Source organism: Geotrypetes seraphini, chromosome 12 (genome assembly GCF_902459505.1).
Source record: "Geotrypetes seraphini chromosome 12, aGeoSer1.1, whole genome shotgun sequence".
Classification (NCBI taxonomy): Eukaryota; Metazoa; Chordata; class Amphibia; order Gymnophiona; family Dermophiidae; genus Geotrypetes; species Geotrypetes seraphini.
The window spans coordinates 111,326,454-111,352,423 of NC_047095.1; the positions used below are offsets into that span (position 1 = coordinate 111,326,454).

The 25,970-nt window shown below is 48.5% G+C and overlaps 1 protein-coding gene across 2 annotated transcripts in view; it reads right to left on the reverse strand.

The window, feature by feature from the left end:
• Nucleotides 1-3,267: 3,267 nt before the first annotated feature.
• LOC117346408 (E3 ubiquitin-protein ligase TRIM39-like) overlaps nt 3,268-25,970 on the reverse strand; it is a 66,242-nt gene continuing 43,539 nt past the window's right edge. The window contains exons 7-8 of one of the 2 annotated variants that reach the window (XM_033915915.1): nt 8,026-8,031; nt 3,268-4,322 (exon numbers count right to left, since the gene is read on the reverse strand). In XM_033915915.1, the coding sequence (XP_033771806.1) occupies nt 3,775-4,322; nt 8,026-8,031 (554 nt within the window). In that variant the 3' untranslated portion in view covers nt 3,268-3,774. Of the gene's footprint in view, nt 4,419-8,025; nt 8,032-25,970 lie in introns of both variants that reach the window. The other variant, XM_033915914.1, reaches the window with a different exon arrangement.

The window sequence follows — 25,970 nt, forward strand, 5'->3', positions numbered from 1 at the left end:
GCCTGGGCGGAGGCTGGGAGAAAGCAGGAGTGGATTTTTGCGGGTAGCGGCGCAGAGGGGCCCTGAATGGCCTGGACGCGGGCGGTTTTGGCTTTTGCCGGACAAGGGAGGCAAATGAGCGTTCATGTTCAGAGAGGCGTTTTGTAGCCACCTCGATAGTGTCGTCAAACAGCTCTTTTCCCACGCAGGGGAGGTTAGCCAACCGGTCCTGTAAGTTGGGGTCCATGTCGACCAGGCGCAGCCAAGCTAGTCGGCGCATGGTGATAGCAAAGGCTGCCTCTCTGGAGGAGAGTTCAAAGCCGTCGTAGGCCGCGTGGAATAGATGGAGGCGTAGGTTGGAGAGGGACTCTACAAGCAGGCTAAACGCTCCTTGGCGAGAGGCTGGTAGGTCAGTCTCAAAGGCTCTCAGTAGTCCGATGAGGTGTTTGAGGTAGGATGTGAAGGTGAAAATGTAGCTTTGCACCCTAGAGGCCATCATCGCATTTTGATAAAGTCTCCTGCCGAACTTGTCCAGGGTTCGGCCTTCCCGACCTGGGGGGACCGTGGCTGAGACCCGGGAGGGGTGCGCCTTTTTCAGGGACGATTCTACCAACAGCGACTGGTGGGAGAGCTGTGGTTGTTCAAACCCCGGGTAGGGTAACGTACGGTACTTGGCCTCCATTTTGGAGGGGACGGCTGTGACCATATAGGGGGTCTCCAGGTTCCTGAAGAAAGCCTGTTGGAGTACCGGATTAGGCGGTAAGCGAAGGGACTCTCTGGGCAGTGATGGCATGTCCAGCTCCGCTAGGTACTCCTTTGAGTATCTGGAGTCGGACTGGAGGTCTAAGTCCAAAGCGTGGCCCATGTCCTGGACAAAGCGAGTGAAGGATGGGCGGGATGTTCCCGAGGCCCCGTGTGGGGTCGGTGAACGAGACATCCGTCGGGTGGAGAAGGACGGGGAGGCTTCCCTCGAGTATCAAGGTTCCCGCTCCGATCCACGTTCCGAGACCGGGGAAGCACTGTGAAAGTGTTCCGGGGTCGTGGATCTCCGACGTCTCGAGGAGCCCCTCGGAGACGATGCCAGGGTTTGGGGTACCGATCGATGTCGAATCGGTGACCTCGACCCGGACTCCCTCGGTGAAAGCCTGACACCTCGGATCGGAGCCTCGGTCCGAGGGGGAGTTCGGAGGATGCGCGGGTTGGAGAGTGATAACTCCGCCACCCTGAGCGGTCCCGTACGAGGTGTAGGGGAACGGCCTCATAGAGTGGGGGAACTCCGGGCCTTCTTGGAGGTACGGCGGTTCGAGGTTTCTGTCGGTTTAGCATGACGTTTTGCCCTGTGGCGGTCTGTGGAGGGAGAGCGCCTCGGGTGCTTCGGCGAGGAGTCAGAGGAGGATGAGATGCGGCGAAGCTTGCGCACTTTTCCCCGAGGTGGCTCGACGCGAGGCTCAGGCTAGTCTGGCACATGCGGGGTCGAGGTCGAGGCCGGTTGTAGATGGGCCATTGCAGCGGACAGCTCCGACGAGATCATTGCTCAGAGTAGGTCCTGGAAGACAGGCACGGACAGCATCGAAGGCATGTCCACTGCCTCGGTGCACTCCACCGGGGGCGACCTCGTATCAGAGTATTCCCGTGTGGTGGAGGCACGGCCCGAAGGCTTGGAGGGCTTCGCCGGGGCTGTAAGCATGGGGCTTCTGCCATGCGTCGCCGGTTTCCCCGAGGTTGGTTTCTTTGCTGGTAAAGAACCTGAAGAGGGAAGAGGGGACTTACCCGGAGCCGAGGTTTTCTGTTGTCCCGAGGACTTCGGAGTCGAGTCTCGAGGCGATGCCGAGGTATTCGGGGCCGAGGTCAAGGCCGGGGCCGAGGCCGGGGCCAACCTCGAGGCCGAGGTAGAGGGTTGGTCTGGGGCGAAAAGATCCGCCATGCGGGCTTTCCTTTGACGGAGGGCCCGGTTCTGGAAAGTAGCGCACTGGGGGCAGGAGTCGGTTGGATGAGCGGCCCCCAGGCAAAGGATGCACCGGCGATGCGGGTCTGTGATGGAAAGAAGCCGCTCGCACCGGGTGCACTTTTTAAAGCCGGTCAAAGGCCGGGACATAGAATCGAAAGTGGCCGCGGCTCGAGTAGCCACGTGGCCACGGGGACCCGGAAGCCTCCGGGTCGTCAAAAACAAAGCAGGAATCAAGCTGAGAAAGAAAAATTCACGCACAGCGACTTAATCGAGAAAAAACAAGAAAAATCGCGGTGCTAGAAGGCAGTTGGGGCAGAGCCTGAAAAAACACGACTTCTAGGCTCAGCGGAAAATTTTGAACTGGAGACCACGAGGGGATGCACCCCCTAGTGGAGCAGGAAGGCACGCATGCGTGGAGCAGCAGAGCAAACTTAAATCTTCAATCAAGTTTGCTTGAAAATGCTTCCGCATCGGGGCTCCGTAGATGACATCACCCACATGTGAGAATATCATGCCTGCTTGTCCTGGGATAATGGCGGTCATGTTTATAAAAATGCTGACCTCCACTGGCTTATCATCGACTTCTATGTTTCTTCTAATTACTTAAAACAACTTTTTTTTTTAATATAAATCTTTATTCATTTTTAATCTTTCAACAAGTGTATAAATTAATATCATACATATTCTTGAAAACATCACTTGTAAATCTATCAAGAAAAACAACAATTGTATATATATAAACCCATAACCCACCCCCCTACCCATTATTATTAATAGTAAACACAATAAATAAGCACCCTTCCCCCTCTCTATTATTCATGGTGTATATTTCAATCAAATTACTGGTGTTTAATCATCACAAAAAGATGTCAATGGCCCCCATATTTTAGAAAAGGTCTTATAGTTTCCATTTTGTACAGCTATTGATCTTTCCATTTTGAACATATGACATAATGAGTTCCACCAAAAGGTGAAATTAAGTTTACTACAATCCTTCCAATTGTTGGTGATATGTTGGATAGCGACTCCAGTCATGATTAATAAAAATTTGTTATTAAATGATGATATCTGACTCTTTTTCCTCATAGCTGTTCCAAATAAAACTGTATCATAAGACAGTGCTACATGATTTTCTAGCAAGCAATTTACTTGATCCCAGATGGAATTCCAAAAGGCTAAAATATAGGGCCAATAAAACAAAAGATGATCTAAAGTCCCTATTTCAAGATTACAATGCCAGCATCTATTAGACTTTGAACTATTCAACTTCTGTAATCTAACTGGGGTCCAAAACAACTTTAATAGCCAACAAAAAAGTAAAACATCTCACAATGTTCATGTTCTTTGGTAATCTCTGTTTTCAAATAATTTCTACATAACAAGCTCAAATGAAATATTTTCATGAATGTCTTAACATATAATCGGTTCTTTTCCACACTTTACTAGGGGGGAACTTGAAATCAATGATAAAGCATATGTTAAACAAATAGTTATTCTCAACAGACATTGATTGGTTCAGTTTTCTTAGCCTGATTTTTTTGTGTGTGTGCTCCAGTAATTCCAGCTCTGTCAGCCCCATGGATCCGATCAGCATGAGCCTTCATCCACAATTTCTCAATTTGGTTGTTGCAGGGATAGTCCAGCCAGAGTCCATGCACCCTCCTTTAGAACCCTAAATCCAGGTTACTAAAGGTCATTCAAAGAGTGGCGGCCACGATCTGTGGCCAGCCTTCCACAGGTTCAGGGAATAGTCTGCAAGACAATCCCACCGGGCCAACCCTTTTAATGTTTGGTTAAATCTGTATAAAAATACGGCAGGTTATATATTACAAACGTGAGCAACATTCTCATTCCCGGTTCCCGACTACTTGAATTCTCAAAGCGCCAGCATTTCTACCTCCTTCCTTGAGACAAGGACTGAAAAAGGGCTGAAGCTTCCCTGTGAGCGTGCCGGTGAACGTGAAGAGATGAGATTCCTCCTGCGCATTGTAAAACGAGATCTTTCCGGCTTCATAATCCAAGAAAATCCCCACTGCTCGGGGTCTCAAGTTCAGGAATAGCTCAGTGCTGTAAAGTGAGGTACAAGCCAAGTATTCATTCCCATTCCTCAGTACCAGAGCCCAGTATCCATTCTTAGGTGTATAAGTGATTTGTCCTTTTCTTCTCGCCGACACTTTACAAATCCCCAAGTCCCATGCAGTCTTGTCTCCCACATCCACTTCCCAGTAATGTCTCCCTGAAGTGAAGATCTCACTGGCCAGGACACAGGGACAAGTATCAAACCCTTCAGGATTATCAGACTGATAAAACCTGGTGTCTCCAAGTGTCACGCTTTTCCAGTCCTCAGACAGGATGAGATCAGGATGAGCAGTTTCCGGATCCAGAGTCACATCCACTTGGTAGAGAAAAGTAAATACAAGGTAAATTCCCCAGTTAAGTGCACTGGGGGCAAAGGAAAATAGCAAAATGTCAAAATCCATCCTTACATCAGCTAGAGAGGGAGAAGACAAAGAGAATCCCAGGTCAAAGAAAATTAGGGGTTATGATTCAGAAATCATATCCTCTAAAAAAAATTTAAAAAAAAGGGAGAAAGAGAAAATTGTAGGTGAGGACTTAGAGTCATGGCCACTTAGGAGAGAGAGGAATGAGTACAAAAACAAATGAAAACCCAAGAAGCCAGAAAAAAATGTTAAAAAGAAACACATGCAAATAAATTTAAATTTGTATCTACACTTCCCCCTTCCCATTCGCAGTTTCTGCACTCGCGATTTCACATAATCGCGATTTTTTTTCTGGGGAGGGGGAAAATTAAAAAACCCATATTTTTTACCTCCCTGCCGCCTTCCCAGCCTTACCTGGTGGTCTAGCGGGCTTTCGGGGCAGGAGCGATCTTCCTACGCTCCTGCCCCTTGCAGATCGCCATGAGGAAATGGCTGTAGGGAGTTCCTGTCGTAGTCTCGAGAGACTACGGGAACTCACAGTAGCCATTTCCTCATGGTGATCTGCACGGGGCAGGAGCGTAGGAAGATCGCTCCTGCCCCGAAAGCCCTCTAGACCACCAGGTAAGGCCGGGAACACGGCAGGGAGGTGGGGGTGGGTCAGAGCCAGATAATCACGGTTTTTCGCCATTTGCGGTCTGGCTCTGCCCGTATCCCTCGCGAATAACGAGGGAGAAGTGTAAATAATTAATTAAAAAAACCAAAACCAAGAAATAGAGCTTATCCAACACTATACATAATTTGGCCTGACATAAGTTCTCTTATTTGACTGTAAAGATGTTTCAAGAAAAAAAAAAAAAGCTCCAAGGCCCATCTGTGAATTAAGAAAAGCCGAAGGCCCTCCATGCCTGCGCGAATGTTGACACAATGATGTCACGCATGCATGTGACATCATCACGTTGATGGCCACGCACTTCCAGGTGCCTTCCAGCTGCAGCACCAGGTTTAGTGTGTCCCAGTGCCGAAATGCTTGCAGGACACGGTCATAGATAGTCAATTTTTCAGACACAAAACCAGAATTCACAGTAGTAAAGTGTCATCTGTAAGAAATCAGGTAATAGAAGAGAAGGAAGAGGGTATGCCCATTCTCACCATAGAGAAATGAGCGTGCTTTCATAGGCTCCTCCCTCTCTTCATTCTTACCAACCTCAGTTTATTTCTGTCTCTAAATCTCTTCATAATGCCTCCATCAGTCTTCCCCTCTCTTGAAAATGCCTTACCTTGGTCCCAAATACTGTCGATCCCCTTCTCTTTCTCTCTCTGAATCCCTCCAATCTTGCTGTATCATTCTCACCATTACTACTACTACGATTATTTTGAGAACACTTCACAGTCACAAATGAAACAGTCCCTGCTTGAAAGAGCTTACAATCTAGACAGACAAGACAGGCAAAAGGGATGCCAGGGTGGGGGATACAGTTAGGGGAGGATGGTTAATCTGCTAGCTAGGGTCATGAGCAGTGAGCCGTAAGGTATTGGATTGAAGGCCTTATCAAAATGGTAGGTTTCCAGTTTACTTTAAAACAAGGGAAGGGTAGGGGCACGAATAGTGCTATCTGAGCCCCCAACCCCACTTTCCACTTCAGTCTCTCAAAATCCTCACACCTTGTCCCTACCAGTGCCTCTCTCTCCCTCTTCCCAGTCTATCTTCAGTAGTCTCCTTTAGAGAATGACACAGGGACAAATTTTTCTCCATTCCCGTGGGAACTCATTTTCCAATCCCATCCCCGTGAGTTATTTTCCTGCCCCTACCCCATTCCTGCAAGCTCTGTCCTCATCTGCACAAGCCTCAAACACTTTAAAATCATAAGTGTTCGAGGCTTGTGCGGTTAAGGCAGAGCTTACAGAATAGGACAAGGAGAGCGACAAAAATCACGGGGATGGGACGGGGAAATTGAGTTCCTGCGGGGACAGGGATAAATTTGTCTCCGTGTCATTCTCTACTCTCCTTCTCTTACCCCACAACTTTCCCCATCAACCCTTCTCTATCACTCTTTCAATCATCCTTACTAGTCTCCCTCTTATCTCTCACCCCTCCGATTGTACCCACTAGTTTCTGCTGTTTCTCTCCCCCATCTCCAACTCCATCTGTCTCTCTTATAGTTCATCCACCGATCTCTCTCTTTCGGTTCCCTGTTCATCCCCACTGGTCTCAGTCTTTCTCAGGTTTTCTTCCTATTTGAGGCTCCTTCCAAACACCCTCCTCAAAGAGTGTTCCTTCCCTCCTGAACCCCCATTAATAAGAGCATTGCTCCCCCTTGATCCTCTGAGAGGACGGGGCAGTAGAGGAGAGGGCATAGACACCGATGGAATTAGGGTGGGAGGAAACAGAGAGTGCTGGAATAAGTAAAGGGGTAAGAATATAAAAATTGCCACTGTTGGGTCAGACCAGTGGTCCATCGTGCCCAGCAGTCCACTCACGCAGCGGCCCTTAGGTCAAAGACCAGTGCCCTAATTGAGTCTAGCCTTATCTGGTTCAGCAGGAACTTGTCTAACCTTGTCTTGAATCCCTGGAGCGTTCCAGTTTTCTACCACTCTCTGGGTGACGAAGAACTTCCTTACGTTTGTACGGAATACTGTACAGTGGTGCCTCACACAACGAACTTAATTGGTTCCAGGAGCAAGTTTGTTATGCGAAAAGTTCGTTATGTGAAACGCGTTTTCCCATAACAATACATGTTAAAAAAAATAATTCGTTCTGTAGCATAAAATATGCTAAGATGACATAAAAAAAGATAAATTTTTTGTTATTATTTTTATTTAGATACATCTAAAAACATAATTGTTTTTTAAAACAACACACATTTTTTAAATTTAAAGACAGACTAAGTAGAGTCTAATTTTACAGTGAGAGAGGGCAGAGTCTCAGCGGCAAAAACTGGGACTTAACTGTTCATTTTTTTTTTCTAGCATCGGGGAAGCGGCGAGAGTAGCTCCGCCCCCCCCAACGCATCAGCAGTAGGCGCCGGGCCCCTGCGAGCCGACGGTCCGCCACTGCACAGGGAGCCAGGCGGAGAGAGGGCAGTTAAGCGCAGTGCCTGCGCGGAAGGATGCAGCTCGGGCGACTTCGTTGTGTGAAACGAAGTTCGTTGTAGGAAGCAAGACATGAAGTTCGTTGTGCGCAGCGTTCGCTGTGCGAGGCGTTCGTTATGCGAGGCACCACTGTATATCCCCTTTTAACTTTAGAGAGTGGCCTTTCATTCTCTCCACCGAGGGTGAACAATCTCTCTTGCTCTACTAAGTCTATTCCCTTCATTATCTTGGAGGAAGGAGATGCAACGGGAGGGCTTTGATGAGAGCCAGAATTGTGGAAGGGGCATTAGAACTTTAGAGTGAGGAGAGGGCAAAACAGATTATAATTTTTATAGGGGAAAGCCATCCTGTCAGAGAGAATCCCTACTTGCCCACCCAGTAGTCCCAGATGTGAACCCTAATAATCTGGTAAATTCCTATGTACGGAAATTGCTTTGATTACTGCCCACCCACTGTGATATAATTAAAGAAGAGGCCATGATCCGATCTCAGAAAAATAAAACTAATCCGATGGCAGTAATAAGTGCATTTATATAATCATTAACCATATTTGTGAATAAAACTTACCTAAGTCTGTCGAGGGTGGATATTTAAAAAGAAGAAGAAACAAAATACAGAGTTAGAGACTTTCAGTTCTTAAGAAAGGGTCAATCACTAAAGACTCTCAAATCAAGTAAAAACCCTTTCTGTCAAAATTTCCTTTATCTACAATATTGGGGTCATTTTACTAAGGTGCGCTAGCCATTTTAGCTCACATTAAACACTAACGCGTCCATTATAAGGGTCCTTTTACTAAGGCGCGCCAAATACTAACGCGTCCATTATATTCTATGGATGCATTAGCGTTTAGCGCGCACTAAAATGGCTAGCGCGCCTTAGTAAAAGAGTCTATGGACGTGTTAGCGTTTAGCGCGCACTAAAATGGCTAGCGTGCCTTAGTAAAAGAGTCTATGGACGTGTTAGCGTTTAGCGCGCACTAAAATGGCTAGCGTGCCTTAGTAAAAGAGTCTATGGACGTGTTAGAGTTTAGTGCGCACTAAAATGGCTGGCACGCCTTAGTAAAAGAGTCTATGGACGTGTTAGTGTTAAGCGCGCACTAAAATGGCTAGCGCGCCTTAGTAAAAGAGTCTATGGACGTGTTAGCGTTTAGCGCGCACTAAAATGGCTAGCGCGCCTTAGTAAAAGAGTCTATGGACGTGTTAGCTTTTAGCGTGCACTAAAATGGCTAGCGCGCCATAGTAAAAGAGTCTATGGACGTGTTAGCGTTTAGCGCGCACTAAAATGGCTAGCACGCCTTAGTAAAAGAGTCTATGGACGTGTTAGCGTTTAGCGTGCGCTAAAATGGCTAGCGTGCCTTAGTAAAAGAGTCTATGGACGTGTTAGCGTTTAGCGCGCACTAAAATGGCTAGCGCGCCTTAGTAAAAGAGTCTATGGACGTGTTAGCGTTTAGCGTGCACTAAAATGGCTAGCGTGCCTTAGTAAAAGAGTCTATGGACGTGTTAGCTTTTAGCGTGCGCTAAAATGGCTAGCGCGCCTTAGTAAAAGTCTATGGACGTGTTAGCATTTAGCGCGCACTAAAATGGCTAGCGCGCCTTAGTAAAAGAGTCTATGGACGTGTTAGCATTTAGCGCACACTAAAATGGCTTGCGCGCCTTAGTAAAAGTCTATGGACGTGTTAACGTTTAGCGCCCGCTAAAATGGCTAGCGCGCCTTAGTAAAAGTCTATGGATGTGTTAGCGTTTAGCGCGCACTAAAATGGCTAGCGCGCCTTAGTAAAAGAGTTTATGGATGTGTTAGCGTTTAGCACCCGCTAAAATGGCTAGCGCGCCTTAGTAAAAGTCTATGGACGTGTTAGCGTTTAGCGCGCACTAAATGGCTAGCGCGCCTTAGTAAAAGAGTCTATGGACGTGTTAGCGTTTAGCGCACACTAAAATGGTTAGTGCGCCTTAGTAAAAGAGTCTATGGACGTGTTAGCGTTTAGCGCGCACTAAAATGGCTAGCGTGCCTTAGTAAAAGGACCCCATTATTTGGAGAATCATTTTGATGTATGTACCGACTCGGATATGTCTAATTATCTCAGTTTTTGTCGTTCATTGCACATTATTTTGAGATAAATAGTAAAATTCAGAACAGACCTCAAGGGCCGCAAACCCAGTCCAGTTTTCAGGATTTTCCCCAAAGAATATGCATGAGATCTATTTGCATATAATGGGAAAAGTCCATGCAAATAGGTCCCATACATATTCACTAAGGAAATCCTGAAAACCCAATCGTGTTATAGCCCTTGAGGACCGAAGATGCCCACCCTTGATTTAGAAATATTATATATTATGAATATGTGAACTGCTCAAATGGCTGTGTCGATGTATGTATGTAATACAACACAAGGAATTTTATTGAAAGCTCCTATGGGAATTCCCAACTAGGATCCTGGTTTCGGCAGAACACTGCCTTCCTCAGGGGACATACCAAACTGATAACAGGATATTACAGTGGTATCTCTATTTCAGGTAGTCTTGAAAAAGATCTTTAGGAACGAACTGAAATGAGTGCTGGCAGCCACTTCATGAATTCTTTGACAAGTTTCTATAGAAATTTGGCTGTCAGTACGTTCCTAAAAGTCTTTTTCAAGACTACCTGAAATAGAGGTACCACTGTAATATCCTGTTATCAGTTTGGTATGTCCCCTGAGGAAGGCAGTGCCCTGCCAAAACCAAGATCCTAGTTGGGACTTCCCATAGGAACTTTCAATAAAATCCCTTGTCCAAAAGCTTAGTTATCATGAGCAAATTAGTTCACTCATAAGAACATGTTTCTATAGGCTAAGAATGATCAGATCTCTATCGGCTTTTCTGGATGAATCAGCAATAAACATATTAATGCACTCATTAGTAATATCAAAAATCGATTATTGTAATGCCCTATACAAAGGATCTACTTTAAAAGAAATACGTAGAATACAAATTCTTCAAAACACTGCAATAAAAATAATTACGAAAAAGAAAAAATTTGATCATATAACACCACTTTTAAAAGAAAAACACTGGTTGCCAGTAAACCATAGAATCATCTATAAAATAGCTTTGTTAACACATAAAATACTTATTAATAAAGCGCCCGCATTTTTAGAAAGATATCTAATACCTTACGCCCCCATAAAATCCTTAAGATCTGACGATAAAGCGCTACTAGTAGTTCCTTCCTTAAAAGTTTTATATTCTAGGAGAGATACGATCTTTTCTGCCACAGCTCCTCAAATCTGGAATTCACTCCCACTTAATATAAGAGAAGAAAAATCATTGAGCAAGTTTAAAAGCCTCCTTAAGAGCTGGCTTTTCAAGGATGCTTTCCAATAGATTTGTTCCAACCTATAATGGTTCTAGGGAGATGATCCAATAGCTATTCAAGGACACCTTCCAATAGATCTTCCCTACCTATAATAGTTCTAGAAAGATGACTCAATAGAATTAAGCGGGTACAGGTTCCCCAACCCTATGTGTCTTTCGACTTTCCCCATGTGTTATTTTTACTTTTAATTTTTTTTTTTTTATTGTATTTTATGCCAATCGCTATTAGCCCCCTCCCTCTTATATGTTTTACTGTATTAGTATTGAATATTATGTGTGTCGGTTTTATTATTTTACCTCATTTTTGAATTTATGTAAATCGCATTGGATTGGGACTATGCGAGTTAATCAAAGAAATTAAATAAACTTGAAACTCTTGTATTGTGACATCGGCTTTGCCTTTCTTTTATTTTGCTTCTTGCTGTGCTGCGCAAAGGAAGACTCCTCTTTTTCTGTCGAGATGGGTGGTTTATCAAATATGAAATCAACGCAAATATTCATTTATGCCTTAAGCCTGACTGGTGGCTCAGTGGCTAAAGGGCTTTGATCCTAGGTCAAGGACAGCTAATTTTCACAGTCCAGAATCAGCTAACCAGTCTCTAATATTATAGAAAGCCAGATCAAACACTGGACGTCCGATTCTCAAAATACATGCTGACAAATATACAGTATGTACAGCCCGATATCGAAATATCACTTGGATATAAGGTTTCATTCATACCATTTAAATGCTGCTTTTATATTTAATAAGGGGCAGCATTATCCTCAAGATTCTATTTTTTAGAAAAAGCTCACACAAAATTCACGCTCAGCACCCAAATTTGCATGTGCTGCTATAGTCATGTGCACATAGATAAGACCCCTTTAACAAAGCCACAACAGCGAGTCCTGGTGTGGCATAGGCATTCCCTAGGAACCGAATGGGCTGTGTTGCATTTGCTGCGGGGAGTCACTACCGTGGCTTTGTAAAAGGGGCCCATAACTGACTAATCATTAGTGCACGTGAAATTGGCTAGAGCTCTTTGATGAATTCCCCCCCCCCCCTTAAGCTCAGCAGTCTGCATTTCTTTAATATTCCCACCACGGCATTTATACATTTACCAGGATATTTACTGTGTTCAGTATTGGTCACCGTACCTTAAGAAGGATATGGCAATACTTGAGAGGGTCCAGAGGAGAGCGACACGAATGATTAAGGGCATGGAAAACCTTTCATACACTGAAAGATTGGAGAGGCTGGGGCTCTTCTCCCTGGAAAAGCGGAGACTCAGAGGAGACATGATAGAGACCTACAAGATCATGAAGGGCATAGAGAAAGTAGAGAGGGATAGATTCTTCAAACTTTCAAAACATATAAGAACAAGAGGGCATTCGGAAAAATTGGAAGGGGACAGATTCAAAACAAATGCTAGGAAGTTTTTCTTTACCCAGCATGTGGTGGACACCTGGAATGCACTTCCAGAGGATGTAATAGGACAGAGTACGGTACTGGAGTTCAAGAAAGGATTGGACAATTTCCTGCTGGAAAAAGGGATAGAGGGGTATAGATAGGGGGCTACTGCGCAGGTCCTGGGCCGCCGCGTGAGCGGACTGCTGGGCACGATGGGACCTCAGGTCTGACCCAGTGGAGGCATTGCTTATGTTCTTATAATCAGCACTAACCACTATCCAGATATTAAACACTGGACATCCAGGTATTCTGCCAGCCATACCATAGCAATTTTTACAGTCGATATCTGGATAAATGCCTGGATACATTAGGTCAGGTGCTAGAACTGAAAATCCGGGTCAGCGGTAAAATCCAGAACGTATGCAGGCACAGCCGATATTGAGTGCTATGTCCACATAACTAACAAGCCACAGATAGAGCAATGGTAATGTGTCTTGTTACTATGCATAGAATTGCATTTATACATGTAAGATATGATTTTTAAAAGTCTTGCAAATCACAAGGTCATGTTTACTACCAGCTGTACTCAAATCCAGTCCTCAAGGTCCACAACCCATCCTGGTTTTCAGGATTTTCTCCATGAAGATGTACGAGATCTATTTAAATTCACTGTTTCCATTTCACGCTAATGGATCACATATTTCTACAATTGTTTTACCCCCACCAACCGGTCATATCTGCATGCATATACTAAAAGACACAAAGTACACAGCAGCGAGAGGCTAGACACAGCCATTAAAGAGGACGGCAGACAGCACTGAGCATTAGGGAAAACCACAGCATGATTTCCAGAAAACAGACGAGTCATCTCCCAACCTTCTAAAGCGCTCTTGGATTGTACTTAATCTACTTTTGTCCTGTGTGTTTGTTATCACAATCGCTTTACACTTCCCCCTCCCCATTCGCGGTTTCGGCAATCGCGATTTCACATATTCGCTATTTTTTTGGGAGGGGGAAGAAAAGAAAACCCCCCCAGTTTAGCCTTCCCCCTGGCGTCCCGGCCTTACCTGGTGGTCTAGCAGGCTTCGGGGCAGGAGCGATCTTCCTATGCTCCTGCCCCGTGTAGATTGCCAATAGGAAATGGCTGTGGGGAGGTCCTGTCGTAGTCTCGAGAGACTACGGGAACTCACAGCAGCTATTTCCTATTGGCGATCTGCACGGGGCAGGAGCGTAGGAAGATCGCTCCTGCCCCAAAAGCCTGCTAGACCACCAGATAAGGCCGGGATGCCGGGGGGGGGGGGGGGAAGGCGGGAGGGAGGCAGGGATGGGTCAGAGCTGGACCAGAAGATATTTGCGGTATTTCAACATTCACGGTCCGGCTCTGCTCCTATCCCCCGCGAATCCGGAGGGAGAAGTGTATTTCTTTTCTGTATTTTGCTGAACTTTGCAAATTTCCTCAATGTTATTTTACTATATGACTATGCAATAAATCACGTAAATAAACCTAACAAAGGGGATTTGAGCCAACTGTAGGTTTGGTTGCTTAGCCCGCAGTCAATTAAGGGCTCCTTTTACGAAGCCGCGTTAGTGGCTTTATCGCACGCACCTTTTTAGCGTGCACTAACCCCCGCGCTAGCTGAAAAACTACCGCCTGCTCGCGGCCAGCAAATTAGCGCGCGCTATTACGCCCGTTAAACCGCTAACGCGGCTTCGTAAAAGGAGCCCTAAGTGATCTAACAGGAGTTTGTGGCTGAGTGTGTCGAATGCTGCTTTGTGATACAGAGTCATGCTTTCCTCCAGATTTCATCACAGCTCATCAAAGACTGACAACAAAGTAGTCTTTCGGCTTCGTTTGGATTATGTCCAGATTGGAAACGCTCCAGGACACTTGTCAGCTAAGAAAAATACTATTTGGGCAGGGACCACACACTCAATTACATTTCTAGTAAATAGCAGGTTGGAGATGAGTCTATAGATGTCAAGCTGATGTCAGGTCAGGGAAAGGTTGCTCGTTTGTGTTTGGAGCAAGGGTTTCGCAAGATTTGTTTGGAGATCATTCTGGAAGATACTTTCAGACAATGAAAAACTGGCAACATCTCCCAGAGGTCCCTGAGGTTGCCCAGAGCTCCTTACTAGAGGAAGAATGGAGAAGTTATATAAGTGTCTCCTCACTGTGACCTCATGCTACAGACAATCCTTTGTTTAAAGGAGGCAACATTCAAGGGAAACACTAGGATGATGAGGCCATAGTAAGGCTGTCCGTTCCCTTTTACAGTGGATCCTTAAATATAGTGCCAACTTTTCCTTGAAAGAAATTAGCAAAACCACCCCACAATAAAAAAACACAATACATTACCACGCATTAAACATAGTACTCGAGTCGAAAAGAAGGAAAAAATTTGTTGTTTTTTGTTGTTTTTTTTTTGAAAAAGAAAGAAAAGGGAACCCGAAGGTAATAAAAGAAAATAATAGTAAAAGAATTCGCGAGCGGGAAGGCAAGGTTAAGGATTTCAACGGTCGTTGAAAAGCACACGTCTTCTTCGCTCCGCGGAAACAAAGAAACTGGGGACCACGCACTCCTCCGTCGGGCGGGAAGGCACTCGCGCACGCGCGGTGCGGCCAACTAGAACTTTCTAGTAAAAAGGTCCGTACCGGGGCTCCGTCGGTGACGTCACCCATGCGTAAAGAATATGCTGCCTGCTTGTCCTGGGATAAGTTGTCTATGCCATAGGACAGGCAATCAATGTAATTTAATCAGTAAAGGCAAAATATAATGAGTTCATGAGGTAAGAACATAAGAGTTGTCATACTGGGACAGACTGAAGGTCCATCAAGCCCTGTATCCTGTTTCCAACAGTGGCCAACCCAGATCACAAGTACCTAGCAAAATCCCAAAGAGTAAAAAGATTTTATGCTGCTTATCCTAGAAATAATCAGTGGATTTCCCCAAGTCCATCTTAATAACGACTTTTCTTCTAAGAAATTATCCAAACCTTTTTTAAACTCTGCTGAGCTAACTGCTTTCACCACATTCTCTGGTAATGAATTCCAAGAGTTTACCGTATATACTTAAATATAAACTGAGATTTTGGGGCCAAAAAAGGTCCCAAAAGTGGGGGTCTCGGTTTCTATTCGAGTCCCCCCATCCTCCTACTGACCTGCATGCTGCTCCTCTCCTCTCTGACAACTGGCACACTGTTATTCCCCCTCCCCCCACGCCTCTCTCCCCAAGATGACCGGGGCTGCTGTCACCCTCCATTCCTGACCGGCACTGCACTTACTGGCACTGAAAAAGCTACCAGCAATCCTCGGAGATTCTCAGAGAGGGCAGGAGCTGGCAGGCCTTGAGCATGCACAGACGCTCAAGGCCATGCACCTGCCCAACCCGGACTACTGGTAGCTTTTGAAGCACCAGTAAGTGCAATGCCAGTCAAGGGGGGGAGTGAAGAATTGAGAGGTCAGCATAATGTGTTCATACGAAAACTGCCACTTCAATTAAAGACCTGGCCAGATTAATTGGATGAAAAACACTTTCATCTTAAAAGATAATACACTTCTCCCTTGGTATTCGCGGGGGATAGGGACAGAGCCGGACCATGAATTGAGAAAAACCGTGAACATCTTCTCATCTGGCTCTGACCCACCCCTGCCTCCCTCTCACCTTCCCCCCAGCATCCTGGCCTTACCTGGTGGTCTAGCAGGCTTTCGGGGCAGGAGCGATCTTCCTACGCTCCTGCCCCGTGCAGATTGCCATAGGAAATGACTGCCGTGAGTTCCCGTAGTCTCTCAAGACTATGACGGGAGCTCACGGCAGCCATTTCCTATTGGCGATCTACATGGGGCAGGAGCATAGGAAGATCGCTCTTGCCCTGAAAGTCCGCTAGACCACCAGGTAAGGACAGGATGCCGGGAGGAAGGCGGGAACGTGCTAAACTAAGGGGGGGTTTCCCCTCCCCCCAAAAATCGCAAATATGTGAAATCACGAGTGTCGAAACCACGAATGGGGAAGGGGGGAAGTGTAAGTACGAAATCAAAGGACTTTTTCTGTTTTGCCTAATAGCAATAATTCAGCCAGTCTCAAATTTAGCGGAGCGACGCGCTTTAAACTAGAGCCAATCTCATAGCTTTTAAACCAGATCTGTAGTCTGGAGAGATTGCAGAAGCCCAGCAGGATACCTGCTCCTCAATGTGTCACAGGTCAGATCCCATCAGGAGACTCAAGGCTTTCTTTGGTTTGACTAGCATTCCTTAAATACATATGCTGCATCCGGCAATAGGTCTGATTCCGGAATATAAAATCTGAACAGAGAACAACTTCACCTGCAGCTCTAGTGTTTACTGTAAAGGAGGATGCATTTTTCAAGGTTAGTTTTACAGTTTGATCTGACGTGAAACATGGATAATGTATGCTGATGAGCTGTTTAATTAATCTTTTGTGGGGGGAGGTGGCAAAGGATAGTCATTGGGAGAGGGGAAGGAAGGACAGCAGTTAATAAATGTGTTAAAATTTATGGCAAGGACATCTAGTCTTTGCAGAGTGGCTCACCATGATGACCCAAATTTCTTACCTTGGTTTATATTCGAGTCAACCTTTTTTCCCCCTTTTTTTGGAGGGGAGGGAAGGTTACCTCAGTTTGTATTTGGCTAGATCCCTAAGGCCACCCCCATGGGAGTGGCTTTAGGTATCTGGCCAATCAGAGTCTTAGGCCACTCCCAGTGCATCCCAGGATGCACTGGGAAGGAGGCCTAAGTCTCCGGTTGGCCGAGGTGCCTAAGACCTTCCCCCATGCAGAATGCACCGGGAAGGGGAAGGCCTGCCATTTTGCAGTGATGGGCCTGCCAGCCGGAGGGTATATGCCTCCCTCCAGCCTGAACTTCATTTTAAAAGGTATGGGGGGAGTTTAGATTGGGGGTTGGTCTTCCTGTTAGGGGGGATGCTGGGTGGAGTCTCCAGGTGGGTGGAGGAGCGTCACAGGGTGGCCAGGGCATGCTTTGGGGGGGTGACGGCATGAAGAATTGTGCACTCCTTCTGCCGCAGACAGTGGGGGAGGAATTCAGGGGTTCCAGCAGCAGGAAGTGGGCATTCCTCCTGCCAGCCAACTTGCCGGGGGGGGGGGGGGGACGCTCAGCTGATAGCGGCAATGATATTCCCTTCCTGACAATGATGCTCAGCAACGCGATTTTCTAAACAGTGCCTGTGACATGGACGCCAGTGGTGGTTAGGCGGGGTTAAGCGCCTGTCCATTAGAACAGACACGATTCTGTATAGGACGTCTGTGTGCGATTCTCAAAAGCCGCTTAGGTAGCTGCCGAGACCGGGCATCCTAGACAGAATTAAGCCCTAAATATCTGCATTTATTTATTTTGGACTTACTATGTCACCTTTAACTATGGTACCCAATCTACAACTAGAAATAATGGAAAGGAACTATTAATCTTGATAAGATAAAACCACCCATACTAAGGACACACGCATGCAAACATAATATATAAACCCAAAAAGGGAAAAGGAAATGAATACAAAGATTCCAGGAAGCACAGCAGCCAGACCCCGAGAGCCAGAACAGTCCCTGGATAGTCATGTTTTAACTGTGATTAACTTTTCAAGGAAGACTCACTACGGATTGACAAAGGTAATGAGTTCCATAATGCTGGAGCTGTGAAAAATAAAGCACTCATGCCATGTGGACTCCAACAGTGCATATCGGTGTCACTGATAGACCGAACCCTACGGAGAGAGGTATAGGGGATAGTTAGGCAACGGAGATATTCAGGTAAACCATAACAAAAAGCTTTGCGCTCCAGAAAAAGGATTTCAATTTGATTTGTTGCTCAATCGGGAGCCAATGGCAATCTTTCAGAAGTGGTGAAATACAGCATGTGTAAACCTGCTTACGTGACATAGTAGGCGAATAGCACAGTCCTGCATGTTTTGTAATTTGCAACTCAAGAGTTTGTGAAATTCCAGCATAAATGATGTTGCAGTAATCCATCTTAGTCATAAACAGAGAAAAGAATAAGTGTGTGAAAAGTATGTATTTCTATCGAACAGCTTTCTTACTGTAAGTAGCTGTTATAAGGTAAAGAAGGAGAAATTAGGTTCTTACCTGCTAATTTACTTTCTTTTAGCTTCTCCAGACCAGTAGAGGTTAACTTTACGAATGGGTATATATCTAATCATGACCAGCAGGTGGAGACTGAAAACAAAACTTTGGGACAGTATATCCTAGCCCCTCCTCTCTATTTCCCTCAGTCTGCCGAATAGCCAAGCAGAACCAAGAACTGGAAAACAACAGAGAGAAAAAACAATACTCCGAAAGGAGTAACAAGTAACAAACCCAAAATGCTGTTGGAAAATGCAGAAGAGAAATTCCCGAAGGAAGAATGTCCCCACAGCTCGCCAGCTAAGCCAGCCGAGCCACAGCCGCTGTTCTTCAATTCTCCCCGGCCCTAGAAAAATACTAGAACCCGCAGCAAAAACCAAAAACTGCCCGCGCAACAGCCCCAACAACAACAACAACAGACAGGGTGGGGACCTCTACTGGTCTGGAGAAGCTAAAAGAAAGTAAATTAGCAGGTAAGAACCTAATTTCTCCTTCTTTAGCACTCTCCAGACCAGTAGAGGTTAACTTTACGAATGGGACGTACCAAAGCAGTCCCTCTCACGGGCGGGACCCCCGAAGGGCCGATACCAGTACACGCTCACCGAACACCGCGTCCCGACGCGCCTGCACATCAACCCGATAATGACGGACAAAGGAATGCAAGGAGGACCAAACCGCAGCCTTACAAATATCCACAGGGGGCACGAGCGACGACTCAGCCCAAGAAGCCGCCTGACCCCGTGTGGAATGAGCCTTGAGAAACTCCGGAACCGGCTGCTGTTTCAGAAGATAAGCGGAAGCAATCGTCTCCTTGATCCAGCGCGCAATAGTAGCCTTAGAAGCGCCAGCTCCCCGACGAGAACCCGCCAGGAGGACAAAGAGATGATCGGACTTCCGGAATTCCTGGGTCCGCTGCACATAAGAGCGAAGGACCCGACCGACATCCAACTTGCGCAGCTGCCGTTGCTCAGAAGAGCCCTCCCGACTACCCAAGACCGGGAGAACCACCGATTGATTGACATGAAAAGGAGAAACAACCTTAGGCAGAAAGGAAGGAACAGGCCGCAAGACGACCCGTTCCCTAGAAAACTCCAAGAAGGGAGTCCTACAAGAGAAAGCCTGCAGCTCAGAAACACGCCTAGCAGAAGTAATGGCCACCAAAAAGACCGCCTTCAAAGTAAGGTCCTTCAAAGAACAGTCGTCCAAGGGCTCGAAAGGCGGACGCACCAAAACAGAGAGAACCAGATTAAGATCCCAAGAGGGAACCGAGGGCCGAAGGGGAGGCCTAAGCAACTTGGCCGCCCGCAAAAACCGAATCACATCAGGAAGCGCCGATAAACGCTGACCTGACACCAACCCTCGAAAAGCCGACAGGGCCGCAAGCTGAACCCGGAGAGAAGACCAAGCCAGGCCTCTATCCAGGCCATCCTGCAAAAACTCCAGAATGGAAGGCAGAGAAGCGCGAAAAGAGGTCACTCCCCGCGCCCGACACCATTCCTCAAAGAGACGCCAAACCCGCACATAAGCCCGAGAGGTAGAAAGCCTCCGGGACCCCAACAGTGTAGAAATCACCTTGTCTGAATATCCCTTCTTGCTAAGGCGACCCCTTTCAAGAGCCATGCCGTAAGACAGAAGGGAGACGGGTCGAACATGGGAATGGGACCCTGCCTCAGAAGGTCGTCCGAGAGAGGCAGAGGAAGAGGATCCGCTACCAGGTGCCTCACCAGATCCGCATACCACGGACGGCGAGGCCAATCCGGCGCCACCAGCACCACCAAACCCGGATGGTAAACAATGCGAAGAAGCACTCTGCCCACCAGCGGCCAAGGAGGGAACACATACAACAGCCCCTCCGTTGGCCACGGCTGGACCAGAGCATCCAGACCCTCGGCCAGACCGTCCCTGCGACGACTGAAGAAGCGGGGCACCTTGGCGTTGCCACCCGTGGCCATCAGGTCCATCAGGGGCTGCCCCCAAGCCTGCACTATCAACTGAAACGCCTCGGCGCCGAGACACCACTCTCCTGGATCTAGGAAGTGACGACTGAGGAAGTCTGCCTGAACGTTGTCTACTCCGGCTATATGAGAGGCCGAGAGGTCCAGCAGATGGGATTCCGCCCAAACCATGAGCAGAGCCGCCTCCTGCGCCACCCGAGTGCTCTTGGTGCCCCCCTGACGATTGACATAAGCCACCGCCGTGGCATTGTCCGACAGCACTCTGACTGACTTGCCCCGCAACAGGGAGTGGAAAGCCAACAGCGCCAGACGGACCGCTCTGGTCTCCAACACGTTGATCGACCAGGCGGCCTCCTCCGCGGACCAGGTGCCCTGAGCTGAGTGACCCAAACACTGAGCCCCCCAACCCAGGAGACTCGCATCCGTCAGGAGCACCGTCCACTGCGGGAGATCCAGACCCACCCCCTGAACTAGGTGAGGGGTCTGGAGCCACCAACGCAGACTGCAGCGCGCCAAGCCTCGTAGGGGAACCGGAACATCCATCCCGTGCCTCTGGGGAGACCACCTCCGGAGCAGAGCATACTGGAGAGGACGCATGTGGGCCCGCGCCCACCTCACCACGTCCAGGGACGCCGCCATCGACCCCAAGACCTGGAGGAAATCTCGCGCCCGAGGACACCGGGACGCCAAAAGCAGGCGAATCTGAGATTGCAATTTGCTCACCCGGCCCTCTGGGAGGAAGACCTTCCCCAAGGAGGTGTCGAACAGCACCCCTAGGTACTCCAGACGCTGAGCCGGGACCAACCGACTCTTGGCAAGGTTGACCACCCAGCCCAGCGACCGGAGAAACTCCACCACCCGAGCAGTAACCCGGGAACTTTCCTGCAACGACTTTGCCCGAATTAACCAGTCGTCCAGGTAGGGGTGTACCAGGATGCCCTCCGACCGCAAGGCTGCCGCGACGACCACCATCACCTTGGTGAACGTCCGCGGAGCCGTGGCCAGCCCAAAGGGAAGCGCACAGAACTGAAAGTGCCGACCCAAGATCGCAAAGCGCAGGAAACGCTGATGAGAGGCCCGAATGGGAACATGCAAGTAGGCCTCCGTCAGATCGAGAGAAGTGAGAAACTCCCCCGGCTGAACCGCCAGAATGACCGACCGCAGAGTTTCCATACGGAAAGAGGGAATCTTGAGAGCCCTGTTGACCCCTTTCAAATCGAGGATGGGCCGAAAAGTCCCCTCCTTCTTGGGCACCACAAAGTAAATGGAGTACCTGCCCGTGCCCCACTCTGGAGGGGGCACCGGAACAACTGCCCTGAGATCTATCAAGCGCTGAAGGGTCTGGCGAAAAGCCTGCGTCTTCACCGGAGTCTGACATGGAGAAGCGAGGAAAAAATCCGGCAGAGAGCGGGCGAACTCCAGGGCATAACCGTCCCGCACCACCTCCAGGACCCACTGATCGGACGTGATCTCGGCCCATTTGGGGAAAAAATCTCGCAGCCGGGCCCCCACCGGAACCAAAGGGGGCGCCGGCAAGGCGTCATTGTGCAGGACGGGAAGCGGGGGAACCGGCGGAGGGATTCCCTGCCCCCCGACGGGCCCCCCGAAAGGGCTGCGTGCGCTGGAAGAACCGACCCCGGGAAAAACCCGGAGACTGGAAAGAAGCAGCCCCACGCCCCGGGCGATACTTGCGAAAATCCCGCAAACGCCCCCGGGCCGCACCCCCCCGAGACGCCGGGCGGGCACGGTCCTCCGGCAGACGGGGAACTTTCGAGTCCGACAGAGTCTGAATCAACTTATCCAAGTCCTCTCCAAACAAAAACGACCCCCGAAAGGGAAATTTAGTAAGCTTAGCTTTGGACGCAGCATCCGCCGCCCAAGCGCGCAGCCACAACACACGCCTTGCGGCCACGCCAAAAGCCATAGACTTAGCCGAGCTCCGCACCAAGTCATAGAGAGCATCTGAGAGGAATGAGGCCGCCATCTCAATCTTCGCAACCTCCTGATCCACCAGAGACCAGTCGTCAGACTCTCGATCCAAGACCCGCTCCGCCCACCGAAACACGGCGCGAGCGACCAGTCCCCCACAAATAGCCGCCTGGACCCCAAGGGCCGAGACCTGAAAATTTTGCTTAAGGAGGCCCTCCAATTTGCGCTCCTCAGGGTCTCGCAAGGCAGAACCGCCCTCAACAGGCACGGTATGCCGCTTGGAAATCGCCGAGACCACCGCATCCACGACCGGCGAAGCTAACGTAGCCCGATCCCCTTCAGGAATGGGATACAGGCGAGCCATGCTGCGCGCCAGCCGAAACGGCGTCTCCGGCGTTTTCCACTGCTCCAGAATAATATCCCGAATATCCTGATGCATAGGAAAAGAGCGGGAAACGGAACGGATCCCCCGCAACAGGGGGTCCCCCACACGCGGAGTCTCCGGCGGCGCGTCCTCAAAACGCAAGACCGAAGAAACCTGCTGAATAAGGTCAGGCAGCTCATCTTTCTGAAAAAGACGCACCACAGACGCCTCGTCACTGGAGAACGGGAAATCCGACAACCCGCCGCCAGCTTCCGTCCCCTCCAGAGAGTCCTGGAATTCCTCAGAAGGGTCCAGGTCCTCCTCCAAACCGACCCGATCCTCCGACCACAAATTCTCGTCCCACGACACCCGCGGACGCTTGGACAAGGTAGGCGGCGGAGGGGACGTCACGCCAGACGAAAGAGGCAAAGCCGCAGGAAGCGCGGAGGAAAAACCACCCCCCGAGACCCCCTGGGCGCAACCGGGACCCCCAGCCGCCTGAAAATAGGCTCTGCATAAAGAAAAGAAAAAATCAGGAGAAAACCCCCCCGAGGGTCCCAAGGGACTCCCTGCCACAGCAGGGGACCCAGCAGAACCTTGCCCCTGCATAGTCAAAACAGGGGGAAGGTCACCTGAGGTGGAAGACAAAATGGAGGGGCCAGACAGAGAAGATGGCGGTTTTCCCGCCAAAAAAGCTCCCTCCATAGCCTGAAGCGGCTGAGAAACCTGAATAGTCTCAGCCGCTAAAGCAGGCAAGCCGGCATCAGCTGTCAAAAAATCAGCTGAGAGGGAATCCTCTACAACCCGACCGTCGGCGGTCTGGGGATTCCCTCCGTGGGCGGACGGAGAAGACCGGGCTTCGCCACCGTTCCCTGCCGACTCGCGAGGCACCATCGGCGGGGAGCTCTGGGCGCCTGCAGCCGCTGCCGACGGAGCTCCTCCACCGCCCCGGCCTGAACACCGCTTGCACAGGCCGGCCGCGAGTGCCTCGCGTCTGGAGCACAATGAGCACTTTTTCCCTTTAGAAGTGCTCATTGCTCCATACGCGACCTAGCTGTAAAAAAGTGCCGGTTAGTTGAAAAAATACAGTAAAATACAGTTTTCTTAAAGGGATACAACCCTCCAGACCAGCACTACCTCAGGATTTTTTTTTTTTTTTTTTTTTTACAGAACAGACTCCACAGGCTCTCAAAGCAATAGTCTTGCTTGATTTAGGGGGCAAGGCTTATTGCTGAGGCTCCTCTAAAAAAATGTGGGGAGGTGGAGGAAGTGGGGGGAGGGACCCCGCTCGTGACCCGCCGGGTTTGACACCCCCGAGGTCGGACGAACCCCCAAACAGAGTCCGTCCAAGCTCCGTCCGGCTAAAAACAGGGACAAAAAACACCTTAAACAAATTCCAACAGCCCTACCAAGGGAGATGGGTACAGATCACTCAACACCTGCTGGAGACTGAAAGAAGACTGAGGGAAATAGAGAGGAGGGGCTAGGATATACTGTCCCAAAGTTTTGTTTTCAGTCTCCACCTGCTGGTCATGATTAGATATATACCCATTCGTAAAGTTAACCTCTACTGGTCTGGAGAGTGCTAAAGAAACAAGCCCTGCACAGTGAGGAAAGTTGAGGATCAAAGAATAACTGAGAGTCAAAAATTATGCCAAGATAGTGAAACGTTTGAACTGGAATCAAACAGAAGGTCACCCTCAGGATGGGGCATGTGTCCAAGAGGCCAAGAGGCCGCTCACTGTCTTTCCAGGATTTAAGACTAAGTGGTGATCAGACAGCCATTTTACAGTTTTGGAGCAAGTGGAAATCAGGGTTCGTTGAATTAGTGGGATATAAGAGAAGAATATCGTCAGCATAAGAATAGCACTCTCCTGTATTAGTAGTGCCAGGGGACTGATAAATAAATTGAATAGTAGATGGGGAAAGAATGGAACTTTGCGGTACTCCATACTGAAGAGGCCTGGGAAGTGAAAGAGAAGACGATGAGGATGCTTGAACCCTAAATGATCTATCTTGAAGGACAGATCTAAATCAGTGTTCTTCAACCACCGGTCCATGGACCAGTGCCGGTCCACAGAAATTTCCTGCCGGTCCACAGGGCCAGCACGTGCATCAGGCCCAAAACAGTGTTCTTCAACTGCCAGTCCACGGTGTGATCGATGCGGCGTTATCTTCGAGCCAGCTCCCTCTTCCTAACTGATTCAGTGCACAAAGCCATGGGCAGTGGCTACCACAGGCATCCTACACCTGAACTGGAAGCCTTCTCTCTGACGTTGCAACGTCAGAGGGAAGGCTTCCAGATGAGGCATGGGACGTGCAAGGTGCAATTAGTACTATTATGGGGGCGGGGTCTGGGGTAGAGATGGGCGGGGTCTGGCCCACGACTTAGCCCCGTGTTCTTCAACCGCTGGTCCACGGACCACAGAATAATTTCTTTTATTTCTGCCGGTCCATAGGTGTAAAAAGGTTGAAAAACACTGATCTAAATCACTTCCGCACAGTACCAGTAATCCCCAGATCAGAAAGAAGAGTTAGAAGCATGGTACGATTGATCAAATCGAATGCTGCAGATGGATCCAGCGAAATGGCAAGAACAATATTGCTAAATTCCAGGTAGGTGTGAACGTCACTGAACACTGAAGTAATAATTGGTTTCTGTACTAGAGTGAAGGCGAGAGCCTGACTGACAAGGGTGCAGTTCTTTCAACATATTGGCTAACCTGTAAGTAAATAGGGTTGTTTTTTTTCTAGGATTTCTGAAACACAGCACAGATTCGAAACAAGTCTGTAATGGTTGGGCAGGGATGGATCTGACAATGGGGTTTTTAAAACTGGATGCAGAATAGCCTGTTTCCATGGTGGAGGAACACCTATTTTTAAACTAAGTCTTACCATGAATAGGATAAACAGGACTAAACCATGGTGTAACTTCTTTAGTAAAAATGAGAGCATTGAGTCGAGATTAGAGTTGCACGGGGACAGAAATCCCATCCATCCCCGCCCGTCCCCGCCAGGATCCTCTCCGTCCCCAACCGTCCCCGCAAGGAATTACCTCCATCCCTGCCCGTCCCCATAAAAAGCAGCAATTACTTCTGACAGGATCATCAATTCCACAGTTTCTTTTGTGTTTGCGCTGCTGTTTTCCTTGTGGAATCTCTTTGGTGGAACCCTTTTTTTGTTTTCTGTTCAGGTAATTAACTTATAAACCCCCTCTTTTATTAAGGCTGACGTGTCCATTATATTATATGGACGAACCCTGCTTCCAAAGCCTTCCATCCCCGTGGGAGTCCCGTTGGCTAGAGGGGGGTCCCCATGGGAGTCCCGTGGGCCAGAGGGGAGTACCCATGGGAGTCCCGTGGGGGATATCCGCAGGACCCCCGCGGGATTCCCGCGATCCCCATTCCCGTGCAGACCTCTAGT